The sequence below is a fragment of the Nicotiana sylvestris genome, chromosome 9, assembly GCF_000393655.2.
Source record: "Nicotiana sylvestris chromosome 9, ASM39365v2, whole genome shotgun sequence".
Taxonomy (NCBI): domain Eukaryota; kingdom Viridiplantae; phylum Streptophyta; class Magnoliopsida; order Solanales; family Solanaceae; genus Nicotiana; species Nicotiana sylvestris.
Window position 1 is genome coordinate 130,687,900 of NC_091065.1, and position 18,371 is coordinate 130,706,270.

The 18,371-nt window shown below is 38.9% G+C and overlaps 1 protein-coding gene across 1 annotated transcript; it reads right to left on the reverse strand.

Moving 5' to 3' along the window:
- Window positions 1–16,630: 16,630 nt before the first annotated feature.
- On the reverse strand, window positions 16,631–17,929 carry LOC138878229 (uncharacterized). Its single transcript, XM_070157895.1, has 3 exons — window positions 17,793–17,929; window positions 17,040–17,577; window positions 16,631–16,945 (listed from the first exon to the last, which is right to left on the reverse strand). The coding sequence occupies exons 1-3, from the start codon at window positions 17,927–17,929 to the stop codon at window positions 16,631–16,633; spliced, it is 990 nt and encodes a 329-aa protein (XP_070013996.1).
- Window positions 17,930–18,371: the final 442 nt, after the last annotated feature.

The window sequence follows — 18,371 nt, forward strand, 5'->3', positions numbered from 1 at the left end:
AGGAACAACAGTTAAAGTTTCAGCAATCAGGCGCCCACCTGGAGAGCAAGGGAGTACAATTCAAGTTTCCGCTTTCAAGTTCTTACTAATTTTTGGTAACATGATTTAGTTTACACTCATATATATACCTAGCTACCAAACTGGGGAAGAAATTTTCTTTGCTCTTGTCTATTTTTTTTTGAAATCAGGAGCCCACCTGGAGAACAAGGGAATACAGTTCAAGTTTCATCAATGAGGAGCCCACCTGGAGAACAAGGGAATACAATTCAAGTTTCAACAATCATGAGCCCACCTGGAGAACAAGGGAATACATTTCGAGTCTCAGCAATCAGGAGCCCACCTGGAGATCGAAGGGAAGAAGCAATTCAAATTTCAAATAATTAGGAGCCCGCCTGGAGAACAGAGGAAAGGAAACAATAGTCAAAGGAAGACATTTAAAGGTTCAGCAATCAGGTGCCCTCCTGGAGAAGAAAGGAAAGCATTTCAAAGAATACCATTCAAGTCAGCCACAAAGGAACTTCTGAGGAAAATACATGTCAACGAGGCAACATCAATCACAAGATCAAGCTTGAAAAAAAATCTTTGTAAAACATAGATCATAGCTTAGTCTAGCTTCTTCATTTTTGTCATGGGGTAATAAGGAGGTCAGTAGGCAGTATCAGCAGCAGCAACAGCAAAACCGCAGCTTCATGGTAGTCCCAGCTACCAAAACTTCCCGAACTACATTGACCCGATTTCTTTATAGCCAAGGATATGTAGGAAACCTTTGAAGCAGAGGTTCGGTCAAACCTTTCAAAACAATGCTTCCCACGGAGTGTTCGAACAGGCAAAAATCGCTCGTATCCGCTCACTTTATCTTTGCACGAAAACTCTTCGTGTTTCCAGACAAAGAGGGGCAGCTGTGAGCACGTGATTTTTGCCTCATACGAATTACTCCAAAATAATTCCCAAAATTAGGTCTTGTCTTTAATTATGTGTTATTTTAGGAATTATTGTGTGATTTTCCTGTTTGTTTGCATATATTTGTGGGCATGTTTAATTTTATTAATGCATTAAAAATACAAAATATATCATTGGCATTTAAGATTTGATTTTTACATTTCTTGGAATTAATTAATAATTAGGTGTTTTACAAAAATGAAAATTTAAAAAATAATAACATATTTTTGTAATTTTAGTCAAATTGTGTGATTTTCTTTTAATTTGGCATTTAATTATTTGTGATAATTATTAGTTAGAGTTAATTAGTATTTTTAAGTTAATTTGGTGTTTTATAATTTAATTAGGATTTTAGTTTTAAATTTTTGAAAGAAAAAGAAGAAAGAAAGAAAAAAGAGTTAATAAAATAGAGGAGATCAAATCTGGGCCAAAAGATCCCCAATCCCAAACAATTACTCAGCCAGACCTGATCCCCAGTCCATCCTAACCCATTCCCTACCCGGTCTACCCCTACCAGAACCAAACGACGTCGTTTAGACACGTTTTGATCAGGGCCGTCAATTTCATTTGATCAAACGGCCCAAAGCTTTACCCATTACCCGACCCCGACCCATTTCATTTAAGACCGATCCGGTCTTTAAATCACTCACACGACGTCTTTCCAATTAATCAGATGATCCAAGCCGTTGATCTCGTTTGATCTAACGGCCTGGATCCAATTTCACCCCAGTATATATTTGTCCAAACAGACCCCACCCCCCTCATAACCCCCCCAGCTCATCTCATCGCTCATCTTCCTCACCCAAACCCTAGAGACCAGCTGCCACAATTCCCCACCGCCTTCCAGTGGCGGCGCCGACTCCAATCACTCCGAAATTTACACCCCAGAACCACCCCGAGCCCCTCTTTCGAAATCCATGACTCATTTCCCTCAAATTACCCTAGTACTTCTCGAATCTTCAATCGAAGTTGTCCGATCCAAAAATCTTCGAACCCTGGCCTACCCAATCGACCCCAAATTAACACTACACAACCCCCATGACTCCCTCATACCAAATCCATCAATGGTTTCCTTCAAATCTGACCGGAACTCGTCGAATTTTAAATCTAAGATTCGAACCTAAAAGTTCAAAATCAATTTCCGTTGAGCCTCATGACATGCATCGATCCAAGCCTCTAGTTTTTATGATTAGAAGGTCGACTCACTACAAACCGATGTTGTTCATTTGTTCTTGATAAAGAACAAATGATTAGCATCAGTTTGGGGTGAGTCACAGTATCAAAGCCAAACCCAAGTTCGAGCCTGTCCGGTGAGTTCTTTCTTAGTCTTCGTTTATTTACATTAGTGTTATTATGATGTTCGTTTTCCTCATCTCTTTTTTTTTCTGGTCAATTTCAAATTCGATCAGTACTCTGGTAAATTATTCTGTTCACTATTTGTTTCTGTAGGATTGGTTTTGTTGATTTGTTTCATATAGTTGGGATATCAGTAGACCTTGAAATCGTATTTTGCCTAGTCACTTAGTAAGAATAGTTAGGATTATTTCAATAAGTTTGGTATTAACCTCTTGTCTAATTATGTCAATGAGAACCGATTAATATAAATAATTCAAGTGTTTACCTACTTAAGAAGTTTCTAATGGATAGTAGGGTTAGGATTGCACTAATGGATTAAATAACTGAGTAGGATAATTGAGTGGACAATGGAGTGGAGGATTAAAGAAATGAAAAGTTGAATTGGTAGTGGAAAATGCACTAATTGAATGCCCATTTAAGGGGATTGATAGAGGGATTCTAAGAAAAAAAAAGAGCTTAAGAATACAGAGGGATAGAGTACAAAGATATATAAAGGAGAGTTCAGAGACTTTAAGAGATAGAAAAATCCAGAAAACTAAAATCGGCTGAAGTTCTGAAGCTGCACTGATTTCCAGCAATTTTGCTTGATAAAAATTGATCAAATTCTGTATTAAGTGGGTCTTTTTGATCTTTTTAATGAGCTAAAATCTCTAAAAGCTTACATTCTGCACTTGAGTTGAGAAATGGTCTGAATTTGGGGGTTCTGAAAGCTCTGTTCTAAATTCTGCTGTTTGGTTACTGTTTGATTGGTTCTGGGCACTGTTTCATTGCTGTGACTGTTGCTGCTTGGCTACTAATCTCACATTTCTTACTTCCTCTCATTTTCCAGGTATGCTTCAACATTTGAGTAGCGTATGAGATGTAAAGGGAAGCTATGTAGTTGATTTAGATAGTGAATAAATGGCCTCTGTTTTGAATGATTTGTTCATGTGTTTTCTTGTCTAAATTAGTTTGATTACCTGGACATTATTGTATTCAGTCATGTCTTATGCCGTATATTTTAGGAAGATGCTTGAACTTTAGTTTTTGTTATTTTAATTCTAGATTAGATGAACTCTTTCTCAAATACTTGTGTGTTGGGACTGTTATGAATGAAATTTTAGTTGTTTGGTTGATGTTGTTCATCTAATTTGATTGTTTTTTTGTTGTTGTTAATCGTTAATTAAGTCTATGGTTGAAGTTAATCTTATTTTAGTTGTATGAAATCTCAAATGATATCTTATATTGAATAAAAAATAGCAATGTCAACAATAGTGAATATTGAGCTATATAGATTTGTGGTTGAACTTTTATCTTGGTTAAAAGACTCATGGACAGAATTGATCCAACAATTTTGCATTTAAATGGTCTGTGAGTGTTTATATAGATTTTGATTTTGTTGGGTTAAGAGTTAGTCTTTGTTGGTAAACTCAAAAATGAAAAGAATTGCGGCTTTAGATAAAACCAGCATACACAGGTTTTCCCCTTTCTAGAATTGATTTGTCTATAGACAAAATACTAGTACATGTATTTTTTTATTTTTATTTTTATTTTTGTTCGTATGCCATTTTTGTTAAATCAAGAAAATGATACATTTAATTTCTTTCTTCAACTTTAAATGCTAAAAAGACTATTTGAACACTAGTTAGCAATTCTCATCCTAGCAGAAGCATATCGAGCGTAAAAATGTTCTTTTTGCTTTCCTTTATTAACCATCAGTTGCAATTTTTAGTATTTTATAAACTATAGGCTTCGACAGAAGGATTAGATTTAAGCGTTAGTGACAATTTGGATTTGAAACGTTTTATTACTATACTTTGTTGCTTATTGCTAGGGACATGCTTAAGCCGCCAACACCCAGATAGGCAATCTTTAGGATTTTCGATGTTCGCGTGACGTAATTATGATTTCCAAATATAAGTCAAAGTATGCGTTCGCGCAACTTTGGGCGACACAATTTTAGTAATAATAAAATGTTATTAATTCAATTGTGTACACGTTCGCGTGATACGATTACAATTTCTAAAAAATGAACACTCGTAGTTTGCTATAGGCTCAATTTAGACTAGTGTTTTGATTACGTATACGTTTCGTGTAACATAATTGCTAATTTGATTCTAAAAAGTGACTTGAGGGATGCGTTCGCGCAACTTCAACTAAATATTTCTTAATAAATCGACAAAAGCGTTATTAATCGTGGACACGTTTGCGTGACATGATTTTGAGGTGCCAAAAGTGTTATTAATTATGTACACGTACGCGTGACATGATTCCTTACATGCAAAATAAAAAGAATATACGTACGTGTGATTCGTTTCAAGACAATTCTATAATTACAAATAATCAAGCTAAAAGCAGTTATAAAAGCTAAAAAGACACAATAAGTTTAAAACGTGTAATAAGTCAGATAATTAGGCCAAGTATAAATTGTTAAGCGACCCTACTAGAACCACGGAATTCGGGAGTGCCTAACACCTTCTCCCGGGTTAACAGAATTCCTTACTCGGATTTCTGTTTCGCAGGCTACAATACAGAGTCAATCTTTTCCTCGATTTGGGATTTGAACAGGTGACTTGGGACACCACAAATTATCCCAAGTGGCGACTCTGAATCTTTAAATAAACGAATCCCTTTTCGATTGTCCTTTAATTGGAAAAATTCCCTTATACACTCCTTCCCGGGTGGAGGTAAAAGGAGGTGTGACAGTGTCCATCTGGTTTGCTCATCTTTTGCTTCTTTCTATCGATATGGCTGACCTTACATGTCTGCTATGCCTGTTCATTCTTCTCTATTTATAAGTTGAAGTACAAAATCATGACTCCCTCTTGATTGATCCTGATTACCTTAATTTATGGTTTGATTGCAAGATTTTCTTACAAAATCCTAAAATTTTACTTGGATGTTTAAGTTGATTGATTCCATTGCCTTACTTGTTGGTGGTGCTTCATTCTTGTTTAATCCTATTCTTAATTAGTGTATTTTGTACTTAGACTCAATCATATGCTCTATACTTTTATACCCCTTATATGGTAAAAACCAGTCTTTCTCAACTGATTTTCTTTCCTTGGTATCCATTTAGGCTATAATTCCTTGATTAAAGTGGAGTACTTATATTAATTGGATTCTAATTTTGATTACTTCCATAATTGTGCTAAACCTTTACTTGTTACCTTATTTTATACCTATTTTCAAAGCTATAAATACCCTAAGTCTTTCATTAACAAGACACGAGACTTGGCTTTCAAAAACCCCTCTCTTACTTAAAAAACTCTGTGTTATTCTACTACTATTAGTCGGCTGCAAGCCAAAGCTAATCATTTGTAGACCTTGGTTCTTTCATTTCGCTTACCTCTATCTTCACTAGTATGTCCTAGTTTAATTTAAAGTCTGAACAATAACATGTTTCTATTCCTCTTTCAGTTTCTTTTATTTCTGGCCTGTTTTTACTTGTGGTTTTGTTGTGAAGATTATATCTAAGCATGTTGATATGACTCCCCTCCCTTTAAATTCATGTATTCCCTTTGTGTGATTCAAGCATGCCTGGAAAATTGTATTTTTTTACCTACTGTGCACTTACCACTTTGTGAATCCCAAATCCCCTATCCCTCCTTTATGTCTTCATGACTGGTTTGTGATTATGCCAGTGTCCAACTATCTCTGAGCATATCCATACCAGTCCTAATACTCTTTATGGGGTCAGGTGTCTGTAGTCAATGTATATGTATCCCCGAACCCCCTTTACCCCATGTGTGATCCCTAAATTCATTCACTTGTTGTGTGTGGTCTTACCCTTAAGTGTTTGAACTTTGTTTTACTAATCCAACATCTTTCAACCATCTCTGTTATTAATTGCTTTCAAAATGTACCTTTGAGTCCAGTTTTTTAACAAACTCCTTTCAAACATGTGTCCTGCACTTTCACTCTACTCCTAGTTAATAAGTTATGCCCCCTCTAGTATGTGTACTGCCTTGGGATCCCCTTGAGAACCCTTGGAACTCTGGCATACTGAGGTTGGCTTTCCACACTGCACTGGTTCAATGCTTGGCTATTAAGTATAGATGTAAGCATTGCCCAGGGTCCTTGAGACCCTTCGGGAACTTTGATGCACCTAGACTCTGATTTGTCTATGGAAATAAGGATTGAAAGACCATTGGAGGATTTAGGTAACTATGACCTGATTGCAGGTCTATATAGAATAGCTTCTTAATTTTTATTTCACTTATGTAATTCATTTGTTGGCCTATAATAATTTGTAAACATATATTTGGGGCATTTAGTGAAAGGGTGGGTAGATGCATACTTTATGGGGTAACTTGGGTAGAAATCCTACTTTAGGATTTAATTTCGAATACCTATAGGGTTTTTGTTCCTGTTGAATATGATTGTATTTGCATAGTAGAAGCATTCCTATAGAAACCATGTTCTTAAATCATGTTCTTAAATCCTGCATTTGTTATTGTAGAAACCATGTTTCTAGGTTCCAAGTCATCATGTTTTAAATCAACTCAAGTGTAGATACCATGCCTATAGGGTGTAATTCCAATTTAGCAAGCCTTTCATATGTTACTACTAGTTGACTAAAAACAGTAATACGCCTAGATACCATGATCTAATTCGCAATTATGTTTGGTAATTCGAATTAGCCTAATAGATCAAATGTACCTCGCCTAGTTTACTTCTCAAAACTGGGCAATAACATTTTTTTCTAAAATTAGTGCTTTCAAAACTGCTATAATTTTCATTAGATATCCTGCATATAGGTTTAAAAGGGATTATTTCAAAACTTACTTGTTTCTGCATTAACATAAGTATCAGTCCTGCATGTAGGCAAGTCTTAGGGCATTTTCAAAACTTGCACTGCTCTAAAGCTATTTTTGTCATTCAATGTTTCTGAATCCTAATGAGCTTTTAAAAGATATCCTAGGCAACTACATAATCATTTAGAAATCCTGCTTTAGGACTTTGATTGTTAAAGACCTTATTTGTGGTTGAGTCGTGCTGCATGTATGCTTGTTTGCGGAGGAAACTATGAGCCTTTAATTGCTCCACCTCTGTGAAAGTCCTAAATTGCTTTTCTTTGACTGTCGCCTTAAAATTTTGCCTTTAAGCCTTAGGGTATGTCTAGAACTGACTATAGGAAGAGGTTCTAATTCCCTCCGGGACTATTAAGAAGGGACGAGTAGCAGCACGCAATAGGAATCGACGACCAACACTCGCTTTGCATGACCAATAAGGGGATGGGAAGGGTAGACGTGGGATATGATAACTACACGCTAATGTCACGTGTAGCCCCTCATTGAGGAGTGTTTACTGGACATTGTGTGGGGTGATCCCGTAGGATAAACAACCTAGGACCCCTCTTTAGCCCCTAACCTTCTCCTTGTTTAAAACTTTTCTTCATAATTTGTTCAACCTTTTTTTCACTACTTGACTTGTTCAAACGTACTGCACCTATTTGATTCAATTATTTGTATGGACTAATTTGTAAAAATATAAGTTTGGTCGGGACCCACAGTTGTGGACCAAGAGGGGTGCCTAACACTTTCCCGTCGAGGTTATCTTGAGCCCTAACCCTAATCTCTGGTAATGCAAACTAACCCAAGAGTTAATCACTCTAGGTGCCCTAACGCATCATAATCCGTTAGGTGGCGACTCTTCAAATACCCAATTCTCAAAAAGGAAATGAGTCATTGCACCCCATGGAATGTCGAAACCCAGACCTCTCTCCGCGAGGAGGGAAAAAGGGGGCACGACAAAGGCATTGACTCCTATCTAGTCCTCAGTGACGGCGCTCCAACAGCAACAAACATCTTATGGGGATCACCTGAAGCAGCTTGAGGTGTGGGTTGAGAAGCTAGAGTGGGGTGAGGTTGGTGACTTGCCAAAGATCCGGGAGGATGTTGCCACCATGAAGACTGAACTTCACAAAATGCAAACTTTGGAGTTCGATCTATCATCCTTCCTGCCCAAGGAAGGTTAGCAGGGAGCAGACACAGTAATGGCTGGATTGGATCTTGACTTCTCCACACTGATGATAGACACTGCACCTCAGACCGTCGGGGCTTCACAGCCTCCAGCTCCCCCTGCACGTATTGACATTCCTTCTGAGGAAGATTCCAGACACTCTACAGAGTCCGAAGGTGAGGAGGCAGGCGAGGGGGATACTGATAAGGATTCATGGTTCGAGGAGGATGAGGGCCCTCAAGAAAAGGGTAAGCAGGTTGTTGTCCCTATAGTTGAGGATGAAGAACAAGCAGTGATTCAGAAAAGCACATTCGCTAGCATACATGGTCGCCCCAGCAGATCCATCGACTACGCAACCATTAGCGGGTGAGGCTAGTAGCTCACAGGCCCCAGCTTCAGTGTTGGGCCAGCCAGAGATCCCTCCTCCATTAGTGGAGGTCACTCATCAGGCCGAGATCTCATCGGTCGCAGCTTCAGCATCAGAGGGTGACCCCACCATCATTTAGTCGGCTTCAGACTCCCATAGCATTAGTGCGCCTCAGGGAGCCCCTAAACTCTATTTTACATTCTTATGCATTGGGTTCTTATGCATTGGGGACAATGCATGCTTTTAGTTGGGGGTGGGATAGCCTTGTACAAATTTTTGTGAACCAAACTAATGTACATGTTTTTGGGTTATATAAGCAAACTTCTATATATACTTGTATTGTGATTCTGAAAATATTTGTGTTCTTTGGTTTTAGTACATAGGTTATCTTTGTATATAAAAAAACAAAAACAAGTAGATAGTTGTATGTTCATCTTTAGTAATTAGCAATAAATCCCCCTTAGTTTTTCTTCGTCGGGTTCTTTTCCAAGGGTGTAATAGTAGAACCAGAGAAGTAGAATGAAATATTTTGACCGGTTTAGTGTAATTGTCTAGTTTCAAGCATGTGTTCCTATAAATATCATATACCCTTCCATTAATATAAAAATAATTGATATCAACTATGTGAACTTGAGGCTCGCTCTTTGACTTTATGCTTACCTAGAGTTATACATGTAAATATGATGGAAGCTTCGAGTTGCCAAGTGTTGACTCAAGGGCTAAAACTATGTTGAGCCAAACAGTTCGTGTGCCATGTGTGTGAGTCTTCGTATAAATAATTCTGGTGTTTGCTTCTACCATCTAGAACTTGCCCGGTTAGTTTTTTGATGCTAATGATAATTACATTTGGTTAGAGAAATGACCTTAGGCATTCTTTGTGATTTTGGAAAAACCAGTTAGCCTTTCAAGCTACCCATTGTATAGCTATTATCACTAGTTACCCCATTTGAGCCTTTAACCTTTTCTTTGGCCACCTCGCTACAAACCTTTCCCCTTTTGTAAAATAATTCCATCTTTTGAACTTGTCCCTCCTTCAACATTGAGAAGGAGGCTAAAAGCCTAAGTTGGGGGTGTGGTATCAAGCCGGAAATTGGCAAGGTTGTACTGTGAGTGTGGGAAAGTATACCTCAAGATAGGAAACTATTCAAGCTCCAAAAGCAAAGTAAAAAGAAAAAAAAAGAGAAAAAGAAAAAAAAGAGATGTATGTATATATGTAAATATGGAGTCTTGAAGAAAATTAGAGAGATATGGAAGGCGTATCAATGTGGGAAATTAGGAGCTAAGGAGGGCTATGTGGTTTGAAAAGAAGCAAAGAGCAACAAGAAAGAAAAATGTGAGTAGTGTTCAAGGAGAGTGTAGTCACTTGTACACAAATACTTATCTGACCCTTCCCTAAACCTACATTACAAGCTTAAAAAGTCCTTATGGGATCTCAAACGGAACGATCTTAGAATAAAGTGATGAATTAAAATAAGGGCAAACCTATGGTATTGTATGTTGTAACACTTGAAACTCTTTTTGAGAGTGAGTGTATTTGTGAATTCGTCTCTTTCATTGTAATTGTAAATATTGTGAGTTTGGGACTTTCTTTCTAGTGAGGGCACATGAATTGTATGGTTGGACAGAAGTTGAGTTTTTAATTGAAATGCAAGTGCACTTAGCTGAGGGTAGCATTTTGTCAAATTGGTCGAGGTTCAAAGTTTCACAAGTTGATTAGTTTCTTTTTAAATAATGATGGTTCAGGAAGGGTAAATAAACGAAAGTGCATGCTTGTAGTACTAACAACTAACACCGTCCACTGTCACTATTGTTTCATAATGTTTAGATGGAGTCTAGAATAGGATAGTGTCGTTTTAGTTGCTTGAGGACAAGAAAGAGTTTAAGTTGGGGGTGTTGATGTGCCGGAGAATTTCGGCACATTTAATACGAATTGCTTAGACTTTACCTTGTTTTAAATGCAATTATCTTTTATACTTATGTAATTTTAGTGTTTTTGCAATGTATGAGGTTTAAGGACCTAAGAGCATGGAAATGAAATCAAAAAGCCACAAAAGGACAAGAAAAGAGCAAAATGCGATCGCAGATGTGGAAATGCGGACGACAAATCCAACATGAAGACCGCATAATTCTCAAAGGAATCGCAAACCCCAACAGTTTGTTGGCCAAAGTCCAGTGCAAGAAATGTGGTTCAGTATGCAATCGCATAACAGGTTTACGGGCCACATAATGGACCGCAAACCCGTTGTGAAAGTTGCTAAAGGGGGAAAATGCGATGAGAAATGCGATCGCATATCTACAATGCGGACCGCAGAACGTGAATGCGATGAATGCCTAGAAACTAGGGTTTGGAAATGTGATGGCCATGAAGAGAATGCGGACTACATGTCTATTATGCGACAGATATGCGGTCACATAATTGACCTGGAAGGATATTTTTGTCCGATTTTGGTCCCGAGTTTTGACCCACTATAAATAGATTTATTGGGGTTTTGTGGGGGCATCTTGTCTGGTTTTTGAGCTACAATCCAAGTCCTTAATATTCCTCTCTTTTGGAAGCTTTTGAAGGAAGAATCTTGCACTTTGTAAGCTTTATGGCATTACATATTCTCATCCTTTTGTATTTTAGCATGTGTAGCTAACTTTAAATACTAAGGTTGTGAACCCTAAATAGGTGTTATGTTAATGGGTGTTTAATATTGAATATATGTATAGTGGTTGGTTGATATAGATTTATTTCTCATATTTCATTTATTGTTGGTGGTTGTAAACATTAACAAGTGCCATTAAATTCCTTCTTTACTTGGAAAAGTGAGTTAGAATTTGGTAGAAGGAAATATCAAAGACTCAAGGCTTTAAACCTTGTTTAATAAAATCGCTTAGGAATAAGTGGATTTTATTTTGCATATATTGATTGTTCTTAATTGCAACTCTTTTATATTTGGAAAAATCTAAAGAGAAAATACTATCCAACTATTGGAAAATACCGGGTAGTCATTTAGAAATTATTTGCATATCTAAAGAACCTTCCATTAGAAATATATTATATTAGCACTGATAGCATCACATTCCATTGAATGGGACACAACCTTGGTTTCCCTAATCAAATTAATTACATTCTCAACATTACAATTAGTTATTTCTTCAAATCACAATTATATCATACTCTTGTTACAATTAACCGAATAGAATTACGACTTAAGTCAATTAACACACTACTCGAGTAACCTTTTCACGCCTATTCCCTGTGGGATTCGACCCCAACCTTGTTGGGTCATCATATTTGACACCGACCGCCTTACACTATTTAATTAAAGTGTAATTTGAGTGTATCAGCAGTTAAATAATCTCTCTGCCATGGCACACTCGGTGCCTGAACCATGGCACGGGAACCCTGATGCTGAGAGTTGCTCGATGCTCGAGGGCAAAATCTAGCAATGTGCCCCATATCACCACAAGTATAACAAGCCCTTGGCTACTGAGACTACTGACCTTGACGACCTGAATGACCACCCCAAAAACTTTGGAGCGGCGGTGCATTGATAGGAACTGGTGGTGTACTATAGAACTAATGATCAGAATACTGCATATGAGAACCACAGCCACCTGAAGCACCGTAAGAAACCTGAAGTGCTAACTGAAAAGGCCTAGGAGGATGGCCTCTACCATATGAATCCCTACCTCCAGATGATGCGTCACTGAATCTGCCTGAATGACGAGGCCTCTTGTCAGACCCCTGACCACCTCCTTGCGATAGAACATCTCAACTCTCCTGGCCACATTGGCCACCTCTTGAAAAGAAATCACACTCCATGTCTCTTTATCCATCTAAAGTCGAATAGGCTGAATGAGTCCCTCAATGAACCTCCTCACTCTCTCTCTCTCTCTCAGTGGGAAGTATAAGTAGAGCTTGACGGGCCAAATAAATAAACATGGTCTCATACTGAATAACAGTCATAGAACCCTGCTGGAGACGCACAAACTGCCTCCGATAGATCTCTATTTGTGTGACAGGAAGAAACTTCTCTAGAAATAACTAAGAAAAATGATCCCAAGTCAAAGCTGGTGACCCAACAGACCTAGCCAAACAATAATCTCTCTACCAAGTCTTGGCGGATCCAGACAAGCGAAAATTAGCAAAGTCAACCCCGTTGATCTCCACTATCCCCATATTCCTGAGAACATCATGACAGTTATCTAAATAATCTTGGGGATCCTCAGAAGATGCACCACTGAAAGTGGTAGTGAAGAGCTTGGTAAACATGTCCAATCTCTACAAGGCATCAGCAGACATAGCTGCTCCATCACTGGTCTGAGATACCAAACCCGGCTGAACTGCTCCAACTGGCTGAGCTGTTGGAGTCTGAAACTAGGGAGCCATCTGCTCCGGAGTGCAGGTAGTAGGAGTCTGGGCTCCTCCTCCAGTCTGAGAGACGACTGGTGCTACAGGAAGCAAGCTTGCCCAGGTGACACTCTCCATAAGTCCCACTAGACAGACTAGAGCATCCTGGAGTACTGGGGTAGCAATGAACCCCTCTGGGACCTGAGTTGGGCCCACTGGAACCTCATCATCAAACTCAACCTTAGGCTCCGCCACTGGTGCTGCTGCTCTGGGGTTGAGCACTTCCCCTACCTTGGCCTCTAGCACGACCTCGGCCTCGCCCTCTGTCCCTCGTGGGAGCTGCTGCTGGAGGCTCAAGCTGTTGATCAGTGGATGAGGAAGCGCATGCTCTCCATCTGTGAAAGAACAGAGTAAAAATTCAATTAGCATTGAGAAACCAAACCGCACGACAGGAAATAACAGATGTGAAGTTTTTCCTAACTCTTTAGCCTCTGGGGGATAAATACAGATGTCTCCGTACCAATCCCTCAGACTCTACTAACCTTGTCCGTGAATTGTGAGACCTAAGTAACCAAGAGCTCTGATACCAACTTATCACGACCTGGATTTCCCACCATTGGGAGTCGTGATAGCACCTACTAGTGAAAGCTAGGCAAGCCAACCATTTGAATTATTTACCTTTTCCCATTTTTATTCCTTTAACAATTAAGAGCCAACATTATAATAACAGCAGAATTTAAAAGCGAAAGACTGAAACGTAATGTATTAATAAAGATGCCAATACCAATCCATACATAAACTACCCAAGACTAGTGTCACAATTTCACACACTGTCTAGGAATACTACAAATAAAGTTCTGAAAGAGTTATTACAACACCATCACTGAAATACATAAAGAAACAAAATAAAAGGATAGAAGGAGACACCAAGGCTTGCGGACACCTGCAGGACTACCTCGGATCTCCGAATGGACTGAAAGCAGCAACCCAAAAGCTAAGGTCCAAAAGCGGCTGCACCAGGATCTGCACACAGTGTAGAGTGTAGTATCAGCACAACCGACCATATGTGATGGTAAGTGCCTAGACTAACCTTGGCGAAGTAGTGATGAGGCTAGGACCGAACTACCCAATAAACCTGTGTAGTTAAATCATATATCGCAGAAAATAAAAGTATAAATGTACAGTTAAGGATGGGATGGGGGAAACATGTTACGAGGAAACATCAAATGATAATAGAATGACAACAGGTAAATATAAGGAACACCATAACTCAATTATCAATAAGAATCAGAAATCAAACAAGTGCACGACATCACCCATCGTGCTTTTACTCTCATCCTCACCATAAGAATCAATATAAATTGCACGTAAATGTACATCGTGCAGCACGACATCACCCTTCGTGCTTTTACACTCTTCCTCACAAAATCATACACGGCATCACCTTTCGTGCTTTAACACTCTCGCACCAAAACAATGCACGGCATCACCCTTCGTGTTTTAACACTCTTCCTCGACCAAACAACAATCAAAAGAAATAAGGGCAATGAAATAAATAAAATCACGATAAAATCCCGGCAAGGGAACAATAGTAAAACAATCAATTCCTGGCAAGGGAACAATATCAAAAGCATCAACATCCCGGCAAGGGAGATAGCATTAAAAGCAACAACATCCTGGCAAGAGAGACAATATAATAATCCTCTTCTCTTTTTCACATTTACTTCACAACTTGAGCCAATGCTCTATAAGGTTCAATTGCCAATTTTTTACTTCCACAATTCGTTTTACAACATGAGCCAATGCTCTTCAATATTCACATACCAATATTACTTCCACAAACTTTGCTCAACAATAGAAATCATCACATAAGGCATGAACAATACAAACGGAGTCACATTAATCATAGTATAAGACTGACAAGCATGCTTGACACCAACGTGTAGATACTTGTCACCATGCATATACGTCGTACTCAACAAATAACACATACAAAATAGGACACAACTCCTAATCCCTCAAGCTAAGGTTATACCAAACACTTACCTCGATGCCACAAACACAATTCAAGTCTCAACTACCGCTTTACCTCTTGGTTCCACCACCAATTCATTGTATCTAGCCACAAGTTATTTAACTATATCAATAAACGCTAAATGAATCAATTTTACTGCATGAAAATGGGTTTTCTAAAGTTTTTCCCATAAAGTCAAAAATCGCCCACGGGCCCACATGGTCAAAACTCGAGGTTCGAACCAAACCTGATTACCCATTCACCTACGAACCCAAATATATAATTTGTTTTGAAATCGAACCTCAAATCGAGGTCCAAAATCCCAAAATTTGAAAAACGTAGGTTCTACCCAAAACACCCAATTTCCCCCATGAAAACCCTTCATTTTGAGTTGAAATCATGTGAAAAGATGTTAAAGATTGAAGAAAATGTTAGAAATGACTTACAGTCGATTTGAAGAAGAATTTTTCTTTGAAAAATCGCCCAAGAGAGTTTATGTTTTGAAAGAGTTTGAAAAATGAAAGATTTTCGGCTGTCATGAATTTGCAGGTCGCAGATGTCGCAATTGCGACCAGGGTTCGCAATTGTGAACCCTTCAGAAGACTGGCCTCTTCGCATTTGCGAAGATTTTATCACATTTGCGACCACCCCATATTTCTGAGAGGTTTGCATTTGCGAGGCAGACGTCGCATTTGCGACTTGGGTCTTCCACATTTGTGACCAAATGATCGCATTTGCAATCAGGCCTGCCCAAGCATTCTTTAGCATTTGCAATGCTTTATTCGCACTTGCGATCTTGCATTTGTGAGCCAGGCATCACATCTACGAAGCCTACAGACCTGCAACATACCAGCAATTCCTAAGTCCAAATTTTACTCTGTGGCCTATCCAAAACTCACTCGAACCCTCGGGGCTCCAAACCAAACATGCACACTAACCCAAAAATATCATACGGACTTGCTCGTGCAATCAAATCATCAAAATAACATCAAAACTATGAATTTAGCATATAAATCAAAGAAAATCTCAAGAATTTTCAAAGTTTCAAATTTTACAACTAAGGTTCCGAATCACGTCATATGACCTCCGTTGCATACCAAATTATACATGCTCAACTTTAATCACATATAAAAGCTGTACCGAGCTTTGAAACCAAAATACGTGCCCGATACCATCAAATTCCAAACATATTTCATTTCCAAAAACTCATATATATTCCAGAAAATAATTTTCTTTAAAAATTCATTTCTCGGGCTTGGAACTTCGGAATTCGATTCCGGACATTCGCCCAAGTCCCATATTTTCTTACGGACCCTTCGGGACCGTCAAATCACGTATCCGGGTCCGTTTACCCAAAATATTAATCGAAGTCAACTTAAATTCATTTTAAAAGCAAAATTTATCATTTTTCACAGATTTTCACATAATGGCTTTCCGGATACGCGCCCGGACTGAGCACGCAAATCGAGTTGGGACAAAAAAAGAGGTTTCTAAGGCTTCGGAACACAGAATTTATTTCTAAAATAAGTGGATGACCTTTTGGGTCATCACAGGCATCATCCTCAAGTATAATATTGTGCATGCAAAAGGCGGGGTGTATCCCCTGAATATCAGCTAGAGTCCATCCAATTGCGTTCTTCCTTCTTTGGAGCACCACAAGGGTTGCATCTACCTACACGTTAGTTAAGCACGAAGAAAGAATAACAGGAAAAGTTGAACAAGGGCCCAGGAATTCATACTTGATGTATGAAGGCAAAGGCTTCAACTCCAATATGGGAGGTTCCTCGATTGAGGGCTTTGTTGGTGGAGTCTTTCTGTTCTCAAGGTCCAAGGAAAGTTTCTGGGGTTCATATGTGTAAGAACCCATTCCTTTCAAAGCATTGACATATTCCACCAAGCCTTCATCCTCAGTCACATCATGGTTCAACAACACAGCTTCCAAAGGGTCCTCCACATTTATCACAGCATTGGTGTCTTCAACAATCACCTTGGTCATAAGATCCATAAAAGTAACATACTTCATTACTATTGGGCTGCCTCATTGATTTACAGACATGGAACACAACTTTTTCATCACCCACCCGGAAGGTGAGCTCCTCTACTTTCACATCAACCAAAGCCTTCCCTGTATTTAGGAAAGGTCTCCCCAATATGATCATCACCTCATAGACAACCTTGCAGTTTAGAATCACAAAATCTATGGGAAGTATGAACTTGTCGACTCGCACAAGCACATCATCTATAATCCCCAATGGCCTCTTCATTGTCCTATCTGCCATCTGTAACCTCATGGATGTAGGCCTTGATTGCCCAATCCCCAATGTCTTAAACATATAATATGGCATCAAGTTAATGCTTGACCCTAAATCGCACAAAGCTTTGGCAAAATTGGCACTACCAATAGTGCACGGGATTGTAAAAGCATCGGGGTCTTCTAGCTTTGGGGCCATGGAATGTACAATGGCACTCACTTGGTGTATCATCTTGATTGTTTCACAATTCATGGATCTCTTCTTTGGTACCAAGTCTTTCATAAACTTGGCATATCCTGATATTTGTTCTAGAGCCTCTACCAAAGGTACATTTATCGACAAGCTCTTCATTATATCAATAAATTTCCTGAACGGGTTCTCATTATTCTATTTAGCAAGTTTCTGAGGGTATGGTGGAGGAGGCCTTGGCAAAAGAGCCTTGGGTTTGGGCACTACCATTTCTTGTTGTTTGCATTGTTCCAATTTCCTTGTTGATTTTGATTTCCCCAATTTTCTTAGGATCTCCACTATTGTTATTGATTCAGAGCATTGCCCCGTTGTCATTGGTAATTGCTCACATACTGAACCTTTTTACTTTGCTCATCATACCCATCATCTTGGTTGTAACCACTACTACCTTGCTCATATTGATCCGGATTTCCTTGACTTTGTTGACGTCTATGCCTCCTCTTGTTGACCATCATATTTACCCCTTCCATGGCATTCACTTGTTTTGGCCCCTGTACTTATTTCAATTGAGCTTTGGCCAACTAGTTCATGGTTGTAGTTAACTTGGCTATTGTTTGGCCGTGGTCATAGAGCTCTTTGTGTAGGTAAATGACATTAGGATCACCTTGTGGCACATTAGCTTGACTTTTCCATGTTGAGGAAGTATCAACCATCTTATCAAGTATATCACACGCCTCAGCATAAGGAGTGTTCATAAAGTTTCCCCTGGCGAGTTGGTTAACTACACATTGGTTGGTAGTGTTGGTGCCACGGTAGAATGTTTGCTGGATCATTACTTTGGTCATGTCATTGTTCGGACATTCTTTCACCATCATCTGATACCTTTCCGAGATCTCATGAAGTGGTTCATTTGGCTCCTGTTTGAAGTCAAGTATCTCATCTCTCAGCGTTGTCATATGACCCGGCGAGAAG